The sequence below is a fragment of the Pleurodeles waltl genome, chromosome 8, assembly GCF_031143425.1.
Source record: "Pleurodeles waltl isolate 20211129_DDA chromosome 8, aPleWal1.hap1.20221129, whole genome shotgun sequence".
NCBI lineage: Eukaryota > Metazoa > Chordata > Amphibia > Caudata > Salamandridae > Pleurodeles > Pleurodeles waltl.
This window is the reverse complement of record NC_090447.1, coordinates 1,519,862,120-1,519,878,273: the sequence shown is the minus strand read 5'-3', so window position 1 is coordinate 1,519,878,273 and position 16,154 is coordinate 1,519,862,120. Positions and strand designations below refer to the sequence as shown.

The following is a 16,154-nucleotide window of genomic DNA, read 5'->3' as shown; positions in this document are numbered from 1 at the left end:
TTGTAGAGCAGACAAGCTGAACTCACATATTTGAAGGTGCTCTCATATGTGCTGGTGAAGAAAAAGGCAGCTAGGTGAAATCTAATATTTGACTAGGATCACACAATTTGAGAATAGTTTATGAGTCAAGAGCATTACAGTTAGGTTGAGTTGATTATTCAAGTCACTAGACCAGCAGGTCTGGTAACATTTTTATGATTATTTGAGGCCTGGTCTTTGAGGTGTGGGGGCGTTTCATTGGAGTTAAGGGGAAGCTCCTGTGGCTCATTTCTTTAAAGAATCAGCATTCCACTCATCACTGCAGTGGTCATTTCTCCTTTCCTTATGAGGTTGTCTGTCACTAGACCTTTCTGTTTTGCATGTCAGTTTGTGCAGGGTAGGTTACCTGCTTGCTGTTGGTCTGTGACCATGCTGCTCTGGATGGTGCGTGTCCTATACAGACCACTGAGCGGGAATTTCTTAGCTCTCCCTGGCCCAGCCCGTTTCATTTGTGGTCCGCGGCAGGCACATCAGTGTGTTCTGGCAGGTGAGTGTAGGCAGAACTAGAAGAACGTAGAGAGTGGAGAGGCTGTGTAGGAGCCCTGCTGCTTGCTGTTAGATGAGTCTTGTGGGATGACCAAGGATTCTCCTTTTAAGAGAAACGCACAACAAGGTCATAAGTGCAAGGCAGTCTGTTCAACTTGAGTACATGTAAACCTGTGCAGATGGCCCTTCTGGAGATGATAACATGCCAGGAAAAGGCAGAGGGGAATCTCCCCAGCTTTGAAGATATCATTAGTCTCTTTCCCTAACAATCCTCAGTGTGACCTTCTACGAAGGATCCACGAAACAATCTGGGGGAGCCCTGCAATCTGCTGTTGTGGGCTGTCCCTCCAAAGCTCCTCCTTAGGTAATACTAAAATGTAGCAGATACTAAACGGATCCCAGTGTGGCTATTGCCATCTATCTCACACCCTCCATACTCGCATCCTCTACACTCAGTCAACACACATGTGACATCATCTCCTACTTGGATGGGTGAAAGACCCAGTTGCAGGGAGCTGCAGACAAATTTAAAAGCACATTAGAGGCTGGCAGGTCACTCCCCTTAGCAGGCGACAGGTGAAAAAAGGCCTGTGCTCCGTGGAATTATATTGCTACCATCACTGACTGTGCTGTACAGGCCACGAGTAAGCATGATCCTTGTATGCGCTGAGGTAGTGGTCAGAAAGCTACATTTTGCTTTGATGAATTTGAGGCTGGGGGTGACCTCTCCAGAGCCATTTAGGGGACCTTTGTTCACCACAACACTTATATTTTCCCTTTTATTTTTAAACAGGTCCTGTGATTGCAAGCTCTGTCTTTTCATTAAGAGGAAAACAAATGGAAGATCTGTGCTCTGTGGACGATGAGGACTCTGACAGAAGACACAGTGACAACCATTCCCAAGGTAAGTGAGAAGGGTGCAAGAGTTTCATCCAATAAGATATATTCATGCAGCCACAAACGTGCATTATTGCACAGCCAAACACCTGCATAGAGAAGTACCAGGCTGTATTTCACTGCTTAAAAGCACTTCATATTTCACTTTTTCTGAGGGTTTGGGGCTGGTTGGAATTGTTGCCTCTTTCTTCACATCATAATTTGATGTTTCTGAGCCCTCTAGTCCACACTAAATGTAAGGAAATCAGGAAAATACCACATAGGTATGTGATAAATTACACTATATTGAAGTGCTAGTTAATGCGCTTTGAATTGTTCTAGACAACATGTGTATTGTATTATAACATGCTTCAAAGGCCTATAGGCTTCCTGGCACTACGGGTGAACTATGGAGGCCCCATGAGTCACTATTGTGGGTTAAACCAGGTTGTGACTTCCTAGGAGCTGCTTGTTTACAAATGGACTCGAGCATAGATTTGTTCTTCAGCTTTTCACTCATCTGTCCACCTAAACATTAGTTCCCACCTGCATCACATTCCTCACTGAGCAGCGGGGAAAAGGAAAGTGGTCATTTAAATGGGGCAAACATCCACGCAAAACTGTGACTCCTCGCTGAGAGTGCACAGATGTTCAAACACTGCCCGTGCATTTCTCATCATACAGCTAACGAGCATGTCTTATAATGGGGACAGCAATTAGTTATTAAGGAGAGGATAGTGGCATGGTGCAGATGCCTGTGGCCAGTCAAGATATTAAAAGGAATGATTTTGAAGTTGAGGGCCAAACTCTATGCCCTTTTTTTCCAGTTACAGCCTGGACTGATGGAGATTTCTTGGTCCACTCCAACAACTCCTTCTCCATCTGGCGCACCCTGGTGTACAGGCCACACGGCCCCGCACAGCTTTCATAGACATCGTAGACCTCGCTATCCCCCAGGCCCTGGCGTCAGTCGACTACCTCCTCCTCGGCGACCTGAACTACCACTTCGAGGATCACACTGACCCAAACACCACCACTCTTCTCGACAACCTCGCCACCCTCTGCCTCAGACAGCTGGTCTCCACACCCACACACATCACAGGACACACAATGGACCCCATCTTCACGTCAAGCAACTGCATCACCATCAAGACCATCTCCACCCCAGACTGGACTGACCACCTCTGCATACACTTCACAATCACCGCACCCAGCAGCTGCACCCATACCTCCAGGACACCCCCCCCCCCCCCCCACAGGAAATGGAATGAAATCAGCAACAAGCAACTCACCCCATCGCTCGCCAAATCCCTCGTCCCTCCGACAACTCCAACACAGCAGCTCGCAATCTCCACGCATGGATCACAGAATGCGCCAACTCTCTAGCCTCTCTCGGGCTGACATCGGCCACACAAGTACCTAAGAAAGCCAGCTGGTTCGCCACCGAACTCCAAGAATCAAAGTGTACCTGCAGACGTTTAGAGAAAAAATGGAGGAACAGCCAATCCAGCGAAAACCTCACCTCATTCAGAGCCGCATCCGGCACCCACTGACGACGAAAAATCAAGAACGCAAGGATGGATGCACTCAGGGAGCACATCAACTCCTCCGCACACAACTCAAAGGATCTCTTCTCAGTCATCAATTTCCCCCATCCGAAGCTACCAGTATCCCCGTCACAGGACCTCTACGACAAACTCACCTCCTTTCTCCACCACAAGAACCAGGACATCTATGACAGCTTTCTCCTAGAAAATCCTGGACCCGGAACCTGCGACTGACACCCCCCACCCCCCCTACTGCCTCCCCTCACCTCCTTACAGATCCCACCCACACTATCCACGGCTGGTCCATGCCCACCATAGAGGAAACAGTCAACATCATTAACAGCACCCGCTCCGGTGCCCCCTCGGACCCCTGCCCGCACCACATATACATCAGAGCCAGCGCATCCATCGCCCGAGCTTCGTAACACAATCAACTGCTCCATCAGCACGAGCACCTTCCCCCAAGGACTGTAAACACGCAAAATACAACCTATCAGAACTAAAGAATTTCCAGCCCATCTCGCTGCTACCCTACCCCGCCAAAGTACTAGAGAAAGCAATCGATGCACAACTATGGAATTTCATCGAGGCCCACAACTCCCTGAACAGCTCCCAGTCTGGCTTCCCTAGCAATCACAGCACGGAGACTGCACTCCTGGCAGCCACCAATGAAATTCGATTACTCCTAGACCACGGCCACACCGAAGCACTGAAACTCCTCGACCTTTCAGCAGCTTACGACACGGTCTCTCAGCACTCTGCGCACCAGACTCCATGACATAGGAATCTGCAGAAGAGCCCTGTAATGGATCCACTCTGTAATAAAAGAGGAGTCCATATAAAGATGAGTTGGTTCTTTAATAGGAGTATCCTATCCACGACCAACAGAAGTCACCATCTGTCCCACAGCTCTACATCAGCTCTCCCTGGAACTCCCCACGCCCAACACTCCAATCTGATGTCAAGCATGACATCAGCCTCAGGAATCAGATCCCTTACATTCTACCATCTACCACACACTCCTTCCTCTCCGGGTGGGACGCAGAGGGTCAGATTCCTTCCCTACACTTCCAGACCCACAGGAGTCAACTGCGGAGCCCCCCAAGGACCCTCACTGAGTCACACACTGTTCAACGTATACATGGCCCCTCTTGCTGCCGTCGTCAGAAGCCACAGTATGAACATCATGTCCTATGCCGATGACACACAGCTCATCATTTCCCCCACCGAAGACCCGGACACGGCCAAAAGGAACTTTTACTCAGGAAGGAAGCTGTTGCCACCTGGATGAGAGAAAGCTGCCTCAAGCCTAACTCCGACAAGATAGAGCTCATCATCTTCAGAAACGCCACCTCAGCTTGGGACAACTCCTGGTGGCCCACACCTCTCAGCTCCCCCCTGCACCGACCGAGCACTCCCCCAACTTAGTAATCATCCTCGACTCCTCCCTATCCATGACCCACCAGGTAAACTGTCGCCTCCTCCTGCTTTTCACACACTCCGCAAACTTCGGAAGGTCTTCAGATGGATCCCAGCAGACTGTCGCAGGACAGTCACCCACGCCTTAGCTAGTACAACCTCCCCCTGCACCTCATACAAAGCACGTTGCTCACCATCTACAGGAAGAACCTCTCCTCCTCCCCCAAGCGCCTTGAGACCCTCACAGGTGAGTAGCCGTGCTTTACAAGTATTGATTGATTGATTGATTGAGGTGACGGGAGCGATGTTAGTCCAACCTCATAAGAGTTTTTCAATAATAAAATCTTCGTTCATGACAATTGCTTAGGGGATTTTTTAACTTAAGGCGTCACATAATGTGTGTTGTGCTTTTTTGTCCCCCATAGGGAGCTCTGACAATTCATACACAGGCCTGCCACTGCAGCCTGAGTGAAATAACGTCCACGTTATTTCACAGCCATTTTACACTGCACTTTAGTAACTTATAAGTCACCTATATGTCTAACCTTTACCTGGTAAAGGTTGGGTGCTAAGTTACTTAGTGTGTGGGCACCCTGGCACTAGCCAAGGTGCCCCCACATTGTTCGGGGCCAATTCCCCGGACTTTGTGAGTTCGGGGACACCATTACACGCGTGCACTACATATAGGTCACTACCTATATGTAGCTTCACAATGGTAACTCCGAATATGGCCATGTAATATGTCTATGATCATGGAATTGCCCCCTCTATACCATCCTGGCATAGTTGGCACAATCCCATGATCCCAGTGGTCTGTAGCACAGACCCTGGTACTGCCAAACTGCCTTTCCCGGGGTTTCACTGCAGCTGCTGCTGCTGCCAACCCCTCAGACAGGCATCTGCCCTCCTGGGGTCCAGCCAGGCCTGGCCCAGGATGGCAGAACAAAGGACTTCCTCTGAGAGAGGGTGTTACACCCTCTCCCTTTGGAAAATGGTGTGAAGGCAGGGGAGGAGTAGCCTCCTCCAGCCTCTGGAAATGCACAGATGTGCCCAATTCTGCATGAGCCAGTCTACACCGGTTCAGGGGACCCCTTAGCCCTGCTCTGGCACGAAACTGGACAAAGGAAAGGGGAGTGACCACTCCCCTGACCTGTACCTCCCCTGGGAGGTGCCCAGAGCTCCTCCAGTGTGCTCCAGACCTCTGCCATCTTGGAAACAGAGGTGCTGCTGGCACACTGGACTGCTCTGAGTGGCCAGTGCCACCAGGTGACGTCAGAGACTCCTTGTGATAGGCTCCTTCAGGTGTTGCTAGCCTATCCTCTCTCCTAAGTAGCCAAACCCTCTTTTCTGGCTATTTAGGGTCTCTGTCTCTTGGGATTCCTTAGATAACGAATGCAAGAGCTCATCCGAGTTCCTCTGCATCTCTCTCTTCACCTTCTGCCAAGGAATCGACTGCTGACCGCGCTGGAAGCCTGCAAAACTGCAACATATTAGCTAAGACGACTACTGCAACTCTGTAACGCTGATCCTGCCGCCTTCTCGACTGTTTTCCTGGTGGTGCATGCTGTGGGGGTAGTCTGCCTCCTCTCTGCACTAGAAGCTCCGAAGAAATCTCCCGTGGGTCGACGGAATCGTCCCCCTGCAACCGCATGCACCAAAAAGCTGCATTACCGGTCCCTTGGGTCTCCTCTCAGCACGACGAGCGAGGTCCCTCGAATCCAGCAACTCTGTCCAAGTGACTCCCACAGTCCAGTGACTCTTCAGTCCAAGTTTGGTGGAGGTAAGTCCTTGCCTCACCTCGCTAGACTGCATTGCTGGGAACCGCGACTTTTGCAGAAACTCCGGCCCCTGTGCACTTCCGGCGGAAATCCTTTGTGCACAGCCAAGCCTGGGTCCACAGCACTCTAACCTGCATTGCACGACTTTCTAAGTTGGTCTCCGGCGACGTGGGACTCCTTTGTGTAACTTCGGGTGAGCACTGTTTCACGCATCCTCGTAGTGCCTGTTTCTGGCACTTCTCCGGGTGCTACCTGCTGCTAAGAGGGCTCCTTGTCTTGCTCGACGTCCCCTCTACCTCCTGGTCCAATTTGCGACCTCCTGGTCCCTCCTGGGCCACAGCAGCGTCCAAAAACGCTAACTGCACGATTTGCAGCTAGCAAGGCTTGTTGGCGTTCTTTCGGCGGGAAAACACTTCTGCACGGCTCTACAAGGCGAGAGGGATCCGTCCTCCAAAGGGGAAGTCTCTAGCCCTTTGCGTTCCTGCAGAAACCGCAGCTTCTTCTGTCCAGTAGAAGCTTCTTTGCACCCGCAGCTGGCATTTCCTGGGCATCTGCCCATCTCCGACTTGCTTGTGACTTTTGGACTTTGTCCCCTTGTTCCACAGGTACCCCAGATTGGAAATCCAGCGTTGTTGCATTGTTGGTTTGTGTCTTTCCTGCCTTATTCCCCTATCACGACTTCTTTGTCCTTTGGGGAACTTTAGTGCACTTTGCACTCACTTTTCAGGGTCTTGGGGAGGGTTATTTTCCTAACTCTCACTATTTTCTAATAGTCCCAGCGACCCTCTACAAGGTCACATAGGTTTGGGGTCCATTCGTGGTTCGCATTCCACTTTTGGAGTATATGGTTTGTGTTGCCCCTATCCCTATGTGTCCCCATTGCATCCTATTGTAACTATACATTGTTTGCACTGTTTTCTAAGACTATACTGCATATTTCTGGTATGGTGTGTGTATATATATCTTGTGTATATTTCCTATCCTCTCACTGAGGGTACACTCTGAGATACTTTGGCATATTGTCATAAAAATAAAGTACCTTTATTTTTAGTATAACTGTGTATTGTGTTTTCTTATGATAATGTGCATATGACACGAAGTGGTACTGTAGTAGCTTCACACGTCTCCTAGTTCAGCCTAAGCTGCTCTGCTAAGCTACCATTATCTATCAGCCTAAGCTGCTAGACACCCTACACACTAATAAGGGATAACTGGGCCTGGTGCAAGGTGCAAGTACCCCTTGGTACTCACTACAAGCCAGTCCAGCCTCCTACACAGGGATGTTATAGTTAGGTTGATGTTCTACCCATACAAAACCATATAAATTCAGCAGTTGTAGTTATACGTATCTGAAGATACTATAACTTGTGCCAGAAAGTAACTTTGGGCAACAAGTTATAGTTTCTAATTTTTATGGTTTTGTATGTGTGAAACATCAAACTTACTATAACGTCCCTGTGACCTTTGTTTTTTTCAGTGATATATAATATAACCCTCTGGTGGTTGCCAGTAGATAGTCAAAGTTAGGACCATGTTTCCATAAAAAAGTTATTATTTTTTTTTTTTTTTTTGACTCGCCTATACCTTTGCCACTGTTTGACGAATCTTCACAAAATTTTCAGAAAAAAGTGTGAAAGTGATTCTTGTTGCACACGGAAAGTTTTGGCGTGATCTGTCAAGTGGCAGCTGAAAAAAAGGGGGTGGGTCCCACGTTTATTTCCACAGGAGTTTTGAACACAACTACAGCCCGAACAGCTGGATTGAATTACACCAAATTTTGCAGAAACGTATCGTTCGATGGCATCTGTCGCTGTAGATACGCATGTTTTGCATAGCTCGCCATCTGGTGTTGGGCCGGAGTGTTACAAGTTGTTTTTCTTCGAAGAAGTCTTTCGAGTCACGGGACCGAGTGACTCCTCCTTTTGTCTCCATTGCGCATGGGCGTTGACTCCATCTTCGATTGTTTTTTTTCCGCCATCGGGTTCGGACGTGTTCCTGTCGCTCCGAGTTTCGGAACGGAAAGATAGCTAATTTCGGAAGATTTTCGTCGGTATTGTTGCGTTCGGGATCGGCGTAGTTAGATTCAACACCGCGTCTAAGATCGAAGAGCTCCGGTGCCCTTCGGGGTAACTTTTTCGATCCCCCGTCGGGGCCTTGTCGGCCCGACCGCGTGCAGAAGAACGCCGATGGAACGGACCCTGTTCCGTTTCTGTCCCAAATGCCACAATAAATACCCCTATACAGACCAACACTTGGTCTGCAACCTGTGCCTGTCACCTGAGCACAGTGAAGACGCCTGTCGTGCGTTCCGGTCCCGAAAAACACTCCGAGACCGTCGAGCCAGAAGACTTCAGATGGCGTCCGTGCCGACAGCCCACCGGGAGTTCGAGGAACAAGAAGAGGAGGGAACCTTTTCGATCCAAGAATCGGACTCCGAAGGATTCGACGATACACAAACCGTGAGTAAGACGTCGAAAACCACTCAGAAGAAGATTTACAAGGCCCAGGGGACGCCACTGCCACCAGGCCATGGCTCGACCCATAAATTCGGTGACCGACCGTCGGCACCGAAAAAGGCCCAAACAGTGCCGAGATCGTCCGACTCCGGTCGAGACACCGGCACGCAGCCTTCTCGGGACCGAGAAAGTGCTGGAGACAAGCATCGACACCGAGATACCGGTGTAGACACGGCTCGACGCCGAGACAGCGGAACCGAAGAAGATCGACGCCGAGAGGTTTCGGCCCCGAAAAAGAAAAAAGTCACCTCGGAGCCGAAAAAAGATGCAGACAGGGTTTCGGTGCCAAAACAAACTGCAACCGACCCAGTTTCAGGCTCTTATACAGAAGAGCACTCGCTAACCTCCCAAATGCAAAAGCATAGGTTTGAGGAAGAGCTGCACTCAACTGATGTAGACCATACGCAAAAGCGTATTTTCATACAGCAGGGGACAGGAAAAATAAGCACCCTTCCCCCTATTAGAAGAAAGAGAAGATTGGAGTTCCAAACTGAACAAACACCACAAACAAAAGTGGTGAAAAAAGTTACCCCACCACCCTCTCCTCCACCTGTGATTAACGTCTCACCAGCACAAACTCCATCACATTCCCCAGCTCACACCACCATGAGCCAGGGTGACCAAGATCAAGACGCATGGGACTTATACGACGCCCCAGTGTCAGATAACAGTCCGGAGGCATACCCTACGAAGCCATCTCCACCAGAGGACAGCACTGCGTATTCTCAAGTGGTGGCTAGAGCAGCACAATTTCACAATGTAAGCCTCCACTCAGAACAGGTCGAGGATGACTTTTTATTCAACACACTCTCCTCCACCCACAGCTCCTACCAAAGCCTGCCTATGCTCCCTGGTATGCTCCGGCACGCAAAAGACATCTTTAAGGAGCCGGTCAAAAGTAGGGCAATCACACCAAGAGTGGAAAAAAAGTATAAGGCGCCTCCTACAGACCCGGCTTTCATCACTACACAGCTGCCACCAGACTCTGTCGTTGTAGGAGCAGCTAGGAAAAGGGCCAACTCCCACACATCTGGAGATGCACCACCCCCAGATAAAGAAAGCCGCAAGTTCGATGCAGCTGGTAAGAGAGTCGCAGCACAAGCTGCAAACCAGTGGCGCATCGCTAACTCCCAGGCACTACTTGCGCGCTATGACAGAGCCCATTGGGATGAGATGCAACATCTCATTGACCATCTGCCCAAGGACCTACAAAATAGGGCAAAACAAGTGGTTGAGGAGGGACAGACCATTTCCAACAACCAAATCCGCTCCTCCATGGACGCTGCAGATACAGCTGCACGGACAATTAATACATCTGTAACTATCAGAAGGCATGCATGGCTCCGAACGTCTGGATTTAAACCAGAGATTCAGCAAGCAGTTCTCAATATGCCTTTTAACGAAAAAGAACTGTTCGGTCCAGAAGTGGACACAGCGATTGAGAAACTCAAAAAAGACACGGACACTGCTAAAGCCATGGGCGCACTCTACTCCCCGCAGAGCAGAGGGAATTACAGCACATTCCGTAAAACACCCTTTAGAGGGGGGTTTCGGGGTCAGAGCACACAAGCCAGCACCTCACAGGCAACACCGTCCAGTTACCAGGGACAGTACAGAGGAGGTTTTCGGGGACAATATAGAGGAGGGCAATTCCCTAGGAATAGAGGAAAATTTCAAAGCCCCAAAACCCCTACTACTAAGCAGTGACTCACATGTCACTCACCCCCTCCACACAACACCAGTGGGGGGAAGAATAAGTCATTATTACAAAGCATGGGAGGAAATCACTACAGACACTTGGGTTTTAGCAATTATCCAACATGGTTATTGCATAGAATTTCTACAATTCCCTCCAAACATACCACCAAAAGCACAAAATTTGACAAAACATCATTCCAATCTCCTGGAGATAGAAGTGCAGGCACTATTGCAAAAGAATGCAATCGAATTAGTGCCAAACACACAAATAAACACAGGAGTTTACTCACTGTACTTTCTGATACCAAAGAAGGACAAAACGCTGAGACCAATCCTAGACCTCAGAATAGTGAACACATTCATCAAATCAGACCACTTTCACATGGTCACACTACAAGAAGTATTACCATTGCTAAAACTACACGACTACATGTCAACTTTAGACCTCAAAGACGCGTATTTCCATATACCAATACACCCATCGCACAGGAAATACCTAAGGTTTGTATTCAAAGGAATACATTACCAATTCAAGGTACTGCCTTTCGGATTAACAACCGCACCAAGAGTCTTTACCAAATGTCTAGCGGTAGTCGCTGCACACATCAGAAGGCAGCAAATACATGTGTTCCCATATCTAGACGACTGGCTAATCAAGGCCCATTCGTTAATAGAGTGCTCAAATCACACAAATCAGATCATACAAACCCTCTTCAAACTAGGGTTCACCGTCAACTTCACGAAATCCAACATTCTGCCGTGCAAGGTACAACAATACCTAGGAGCCATAATAGACACAACAAAAGGAGTAGCCACTCCAAGTCCCCAAAGAATTCAAAATTTCAACACCATCATACAACGCATGTATCCAACACAAAAGATACAAGCAAAGATATTACAACTCCTAGGCATGATGTCTTCATGCATAGCCATTGTCCCAAACGCAAGACTGCACATGAGGCCCTTACAACAGTGCCTAGCATCACAGTGGTCTCAAGCACAGGGTCATCTTCTAGATCTGGTGTTAATAGACCGCCAAACTTACCTCTCGCTTCGGTGGTGGAACAACATAAATTTAAACAAAGGGCGGCCTTTCCAAGACTCAGTGCCACAATACGTAATAACAACAGATGCTTCCATGACAGGGTGGGGAGCACACCTCGATCAACACAGCATACAAGGACAATGGAACGTACATCAAACAAAACTGCATATAAATCACCTAGAACTTCTAGCAGTTTTTCAAGCACTAAAAGCTTTCCAACCAATAATAGTTCACAAATACATTCTCGTCAAGACAGACAACATGACAACAATGTATTATCTAAACAAGCAAGGGGGGACGCACTCCACGCAGTTAAGCCTGCTAGCACAAAAAATTTGGCGTTGGGCAATTCACAACCAAATTCGCCTAATAGCACAATTTATACCAGGGATCCAAAATCAACTCGTAGACAATCTCTCTCGATCACCAACAGGTCCACGAATGGGAAATTCACCCCCAAATTCTGAACACCTATTTCAAACTCTGGGGAACACCTCAAATAGACTTGTTTGCGACGAAGGAGAACGCAAAATGCCAAAACTTCGCATCCAGATACCCACACAAACAGTCCCAAGGCAATGCCCTATGGATGAACTGGTCAGGGATATTTGCTTACGCTTTTCCTCCTCTCCCTCTCCTTCCTTACCTGGTAAACAAACTCAGTCAAAACAAACTCAAACTCATATTAATAGCACCAACTTGGGCAAGGCAACCCTGGTACACAACGCTGCTAGACCTATCAGTAGTACCCTACATCAAATTGCCCAACAGGCCAGATCTGTTGACACAACACAACCAAAAGATCAGACACCCAGATCCAGCATCGCTGAATCTAGCAATCTGGCTCCTGAAATCCTAGAATTCGGGCACTTACAACTTACCCAAGAATGTATGGAAGTCATAAAGCAAGCCAGAAGGCCATCCACCAGGCACTGCTATGCAAGTAAATGGAAGAGGTTTGTTTGCTACTGCCATATTAATCAAATACAACCATTACACACAACTCCAGAACATGTAGTGGGTTACTTGCTTCACTTACAAAAATCTAACCTGGCTTTCTCTTCCATTAAAATACACCTTGCAGCAATATCTGCATACCTGCAGACTACCTATTCAACTTCCCTATATAAGATACCAGTCATTAAAGCATTCATGGAGGGCCTTAGGAGAATTATACCACCAAGAACACCACCTGTTCCTTCATGGAACCTAAATGTTGTCCTAACTAGACTTATGGGTCCACCTTTTGAACCCATGCACTCCTGCGAAATACAGTTCCTAACCTGGAAGGTTGCATTTCTCATCGCCATTACTTCCCTAAGAAGAGTAAGCGAGATTCAGGCGTTTACAATACAAGAACCTTTTATACAACTACACAAGAATAAGGTCGTCCTAAGGACTAATCCTAAATTTTTGCCAAAGGTTATTTCACCGTTCCATCTAAATCAAACAGTGGAACTTCCAGTGTTCTTTCCACAGCCAGATACCGTAGCTGAAAGGGCACTACATACATTAGATGTCAAAAGAGCATTAATGTATTACATTGACAGAACAAAGAACATCAGAAAGACTAAACAACTATTTATTGCATTTCAAAAACCTCATGCAGGAAACCCAATATCAAAACAAGGTATAGCCAGATGGATAGTTAAATGCATCCAAATCTGCTACCTTAAAGCTAAACGACAGCTGCCCATTACACCAAGGGCACACTCAACCAGAAAGAAAGGTGCTACCATGGCCTTTCTAGGAAACATCCCTATGCAAGAAATATGTAAGGCAGCCACATGGTCTACGCCTCACACATTCACCAAGCACTACTGTAGACGTGTTATCCGCACAACAAGCCACAGTAGGTCAAGCCGTATTAAGAACATTATTTCAAACTACTTCCACTCCTACAGGCTGATCCACCGCTTTTGGGGAGATAACTGCTTACTAGTCTATGCAAAACATGCGTATCTACAGCGACAGATGCCATCGAACTGAAAATGTCACTTACCCAGTGTACATCTGTTCGTGGCATCAGTCGCTGTAGATTCGCATGTGCCCACCCGCCTCCCCGGGAGCCTGTAGCAGTTTGGAAGTTACCTTCAACTATTTGTATATGTATCATCTCAACCTTAAATAGGTACATACTTAGTCACTCCATTGCATGGGCACTATTACTACAATTCAACTCCTACCTCACCCTCTGCGGGGAAAAACAATCGAAGATGGAGTCGACGCCCATGCGCAATGGAGACAAAAGGAGGAGTCACTCGGTCCCGTGACTCGAAAGACTTCTTCGAAGAAAAACAACTTGTAACACTCCGGCCCAACACCAGATGGCGAGCTATGCAAAACATGCGAATCTACAGCGACTGATGCCACGAACAGATGTACACTGGGTAAGTAACATTTTCATTTTGGTCCACAGATTACACTTTTTGTTATTTGGTTGAAATCCAGTCAGTAGTTTAAGAGAAATTAAAGGAAAACCAGATTAGTATATCTACAGCTGCTGTTCTTCTCCGACGACTTTGCAAATAGTAAGACCTTGTGCAGAGATCTGCAAAGCTCTGATTGGCTGCCAACATTTCAACCAGGAAGTGTTGGCAGCCATTTTGGGACTCCGCTTCAGCCAAGTCTGACAAAAAGAGTGGAAAAAAAAAAAAAAAAGAAAAGGGTCCAGGGTACGGACACCTTGACCCGTAGGGACACCCTGACCCCTTAGCTTTGGTGAGGGGGGTCCAAGAGGGATCCCACTTGGGCAGAAATGCACTTTTTAAAACACATTTTGCAGTGAATTTGAGACAGTGTCGCAAATTTCCAGCAAAATATTTTTTTTAAAATGCAGTCTCCCACTGGGCCAGGTCCCCGTAACATGTGAAAGATAAAGGAGGGGGCTCATGGAGCCCCCTCTGGAGCTTATTTATGCCCTAGGGGCCGCAACCTCCCCGAGGCAAAATGCATTGCAGACCAGCGGCTACCACCGCAAATCTCAAGGGGAGGGGCGGGGGAATAAATAAAAACAAATATAAATATATTATAATTAAATATTGTTTTATCTTTCGTCTCCTGCCAAGCTCCTGAGAACTCCAGCGTATCCAGAACGCCTCAGCACGACTCATCCTCAACCTCCCTCGCCACAAACACATCTCAACCCACCTCAGAGACCTCCACTGGCTCCCAGTCAACAAAAGGATCATCTTTAAACTCCTGATCCACGCTCACAAGGCTCTCCACGACGCCGGACCTGCCTACCTCAACGAGTGTCTCAAATTCTACATCCCAACACGCCAGCTCCGCTCCGCCAACCTCGCCCCCGCGTCCACCGAACCACAACCGGTGGCAGATCCTTCTCCCACCTTGCCTCCAAAACCTGGAACTCCCTCCCCGTCAACCTACATCTGACCCATGACCTCCTGACTTTCAGGAAGCACCTCAAGACCTGGGTCTTTGAGCAGTAGAACAAGCCCCCCCCCCCCAATTCCTCCCCAGCGCCTTGAGACCCTACTGGGTGAGTAGCGCGCTTAACAAATTACTGATTGATTGATTTTAAAAAAAGTACCTTATTCCCATTTTCGCCTCCGCAGCCTCCTGCCGCGTTGCTCCTCTGGTCTAGTGCAGGCTCCCCAGCCATCCTGGAACTACTTTCATGCTAAACATAGCATGTAAGCAGCGTCAGGATTGGTCTGAGCAGCTCGGAGTACCGCTCAGACTCAGGTCTGGGGTCTGTGCTTTCTCCAACCCGGCTGTGATTACAGCCGGGTTGGAGAAACCTGAGTGCGCTTGTGTGTTTGGCCTGCACTTAGTGCTCTCCACCTCCCCCACCTCCCACAGCCCAGCCCGCCCCACCCTGAACACACTGCTTGCTGAGCCAGCAGATGAAAAAAAAAAAGATAATTAAATATTGTTTTATCTTTCGTCTCCTGGCTTAGCCAGGGAGGCGACGCTCCTTCGCCATTGCGAAGGAGCCGCCCCTGTTACAGACAGACCCAGTGACTGCCACCTCCCCGGGGCTGAATTGAAATAAAGTTGAGTGTCCGTCGCAGACCCCCTGCAGCCACCACCTCCCCGGGGCGAATTCAAATGTTGGACGGTGGTGTGTGGCCAATAATGGCCCTGGGGACCGCCAACCTCCGCCCCAAACCCCCCAACTTTGATAGCACCCACTAAGTGAGAGCAAACACAACTCCGTGTCAAACAGGTCTCTCTTGCTGGGACCAGGGGTTTCCTCTGTTTCCCTGCCCGCAGACATGCGAACAGGGAAGCAGAGGAAATGGTTGCTCTCACAGACAGGGAGCTGCATGTTTAGCAATGCATGGCTCTTGCCCCTTCATTTTTGACACGGCCCTGGGGGGTGGGGACTACAGGGCCCCTTAGAGGCTTGGGGAAGGGAGCCACTTTCTGGCTCAAGATCTAGCTTTCTGCCAAACTTTGTGTAAATCTGTTCAGGAGCTGAGGTTGATGAGCATTTTCTTAATATTTTTTTTATTTGTAAATTTTTTTTTTTTTTTTTTTGGTGAAGATTTGTCAAACTGCCCCAAAGTTATTAGGGCAGTAAAAATGCTTTTCCTGTGGAAATTTGGTCCTATATATAACTTTCCAATGGGGACTGTCAGTGGGTAATATATATATATATATATATATATATATATATATATATATATATATATATATATATTGGAAAAAGTAAAAGCTAGGCTAAAGCCTTGTGCCTAATTCAACTATGGAGCATGATAGAAAAACCAAAAGAATTAAAAAG

General features: G+C 48.0%; 1 protein-coding gene across 7 annotated transcripts in view; it reads left to right on the top strand.

Moving 5' to 3' along the window:
• LOC138248869 (zinc finger protein 436-like) overlaps positions 1-16,154 on the top strand; it is a 150,402-nt gene that overhangs the window by 4,291 nt on the left and 129,957 nt on the right. For all 7 annotated transcript variants that reach the window (XR_011194650.1, XM_069202831.1, XM_069202832.1 and 4 more), the window contains exon 3: positions 1,319-1,429. Coding sequence is in view for 6 of the 7 variants with exons in the window: in XM_069202831.1 (XP_069058932.1) it covers positions 1,319-1,429 (111 nt within the window). In the remaining variant the exon portion in view is untranslated. The remainder of the gene's footprint in view (positions 1-1,318; positions 1,430-16,154) is intronic.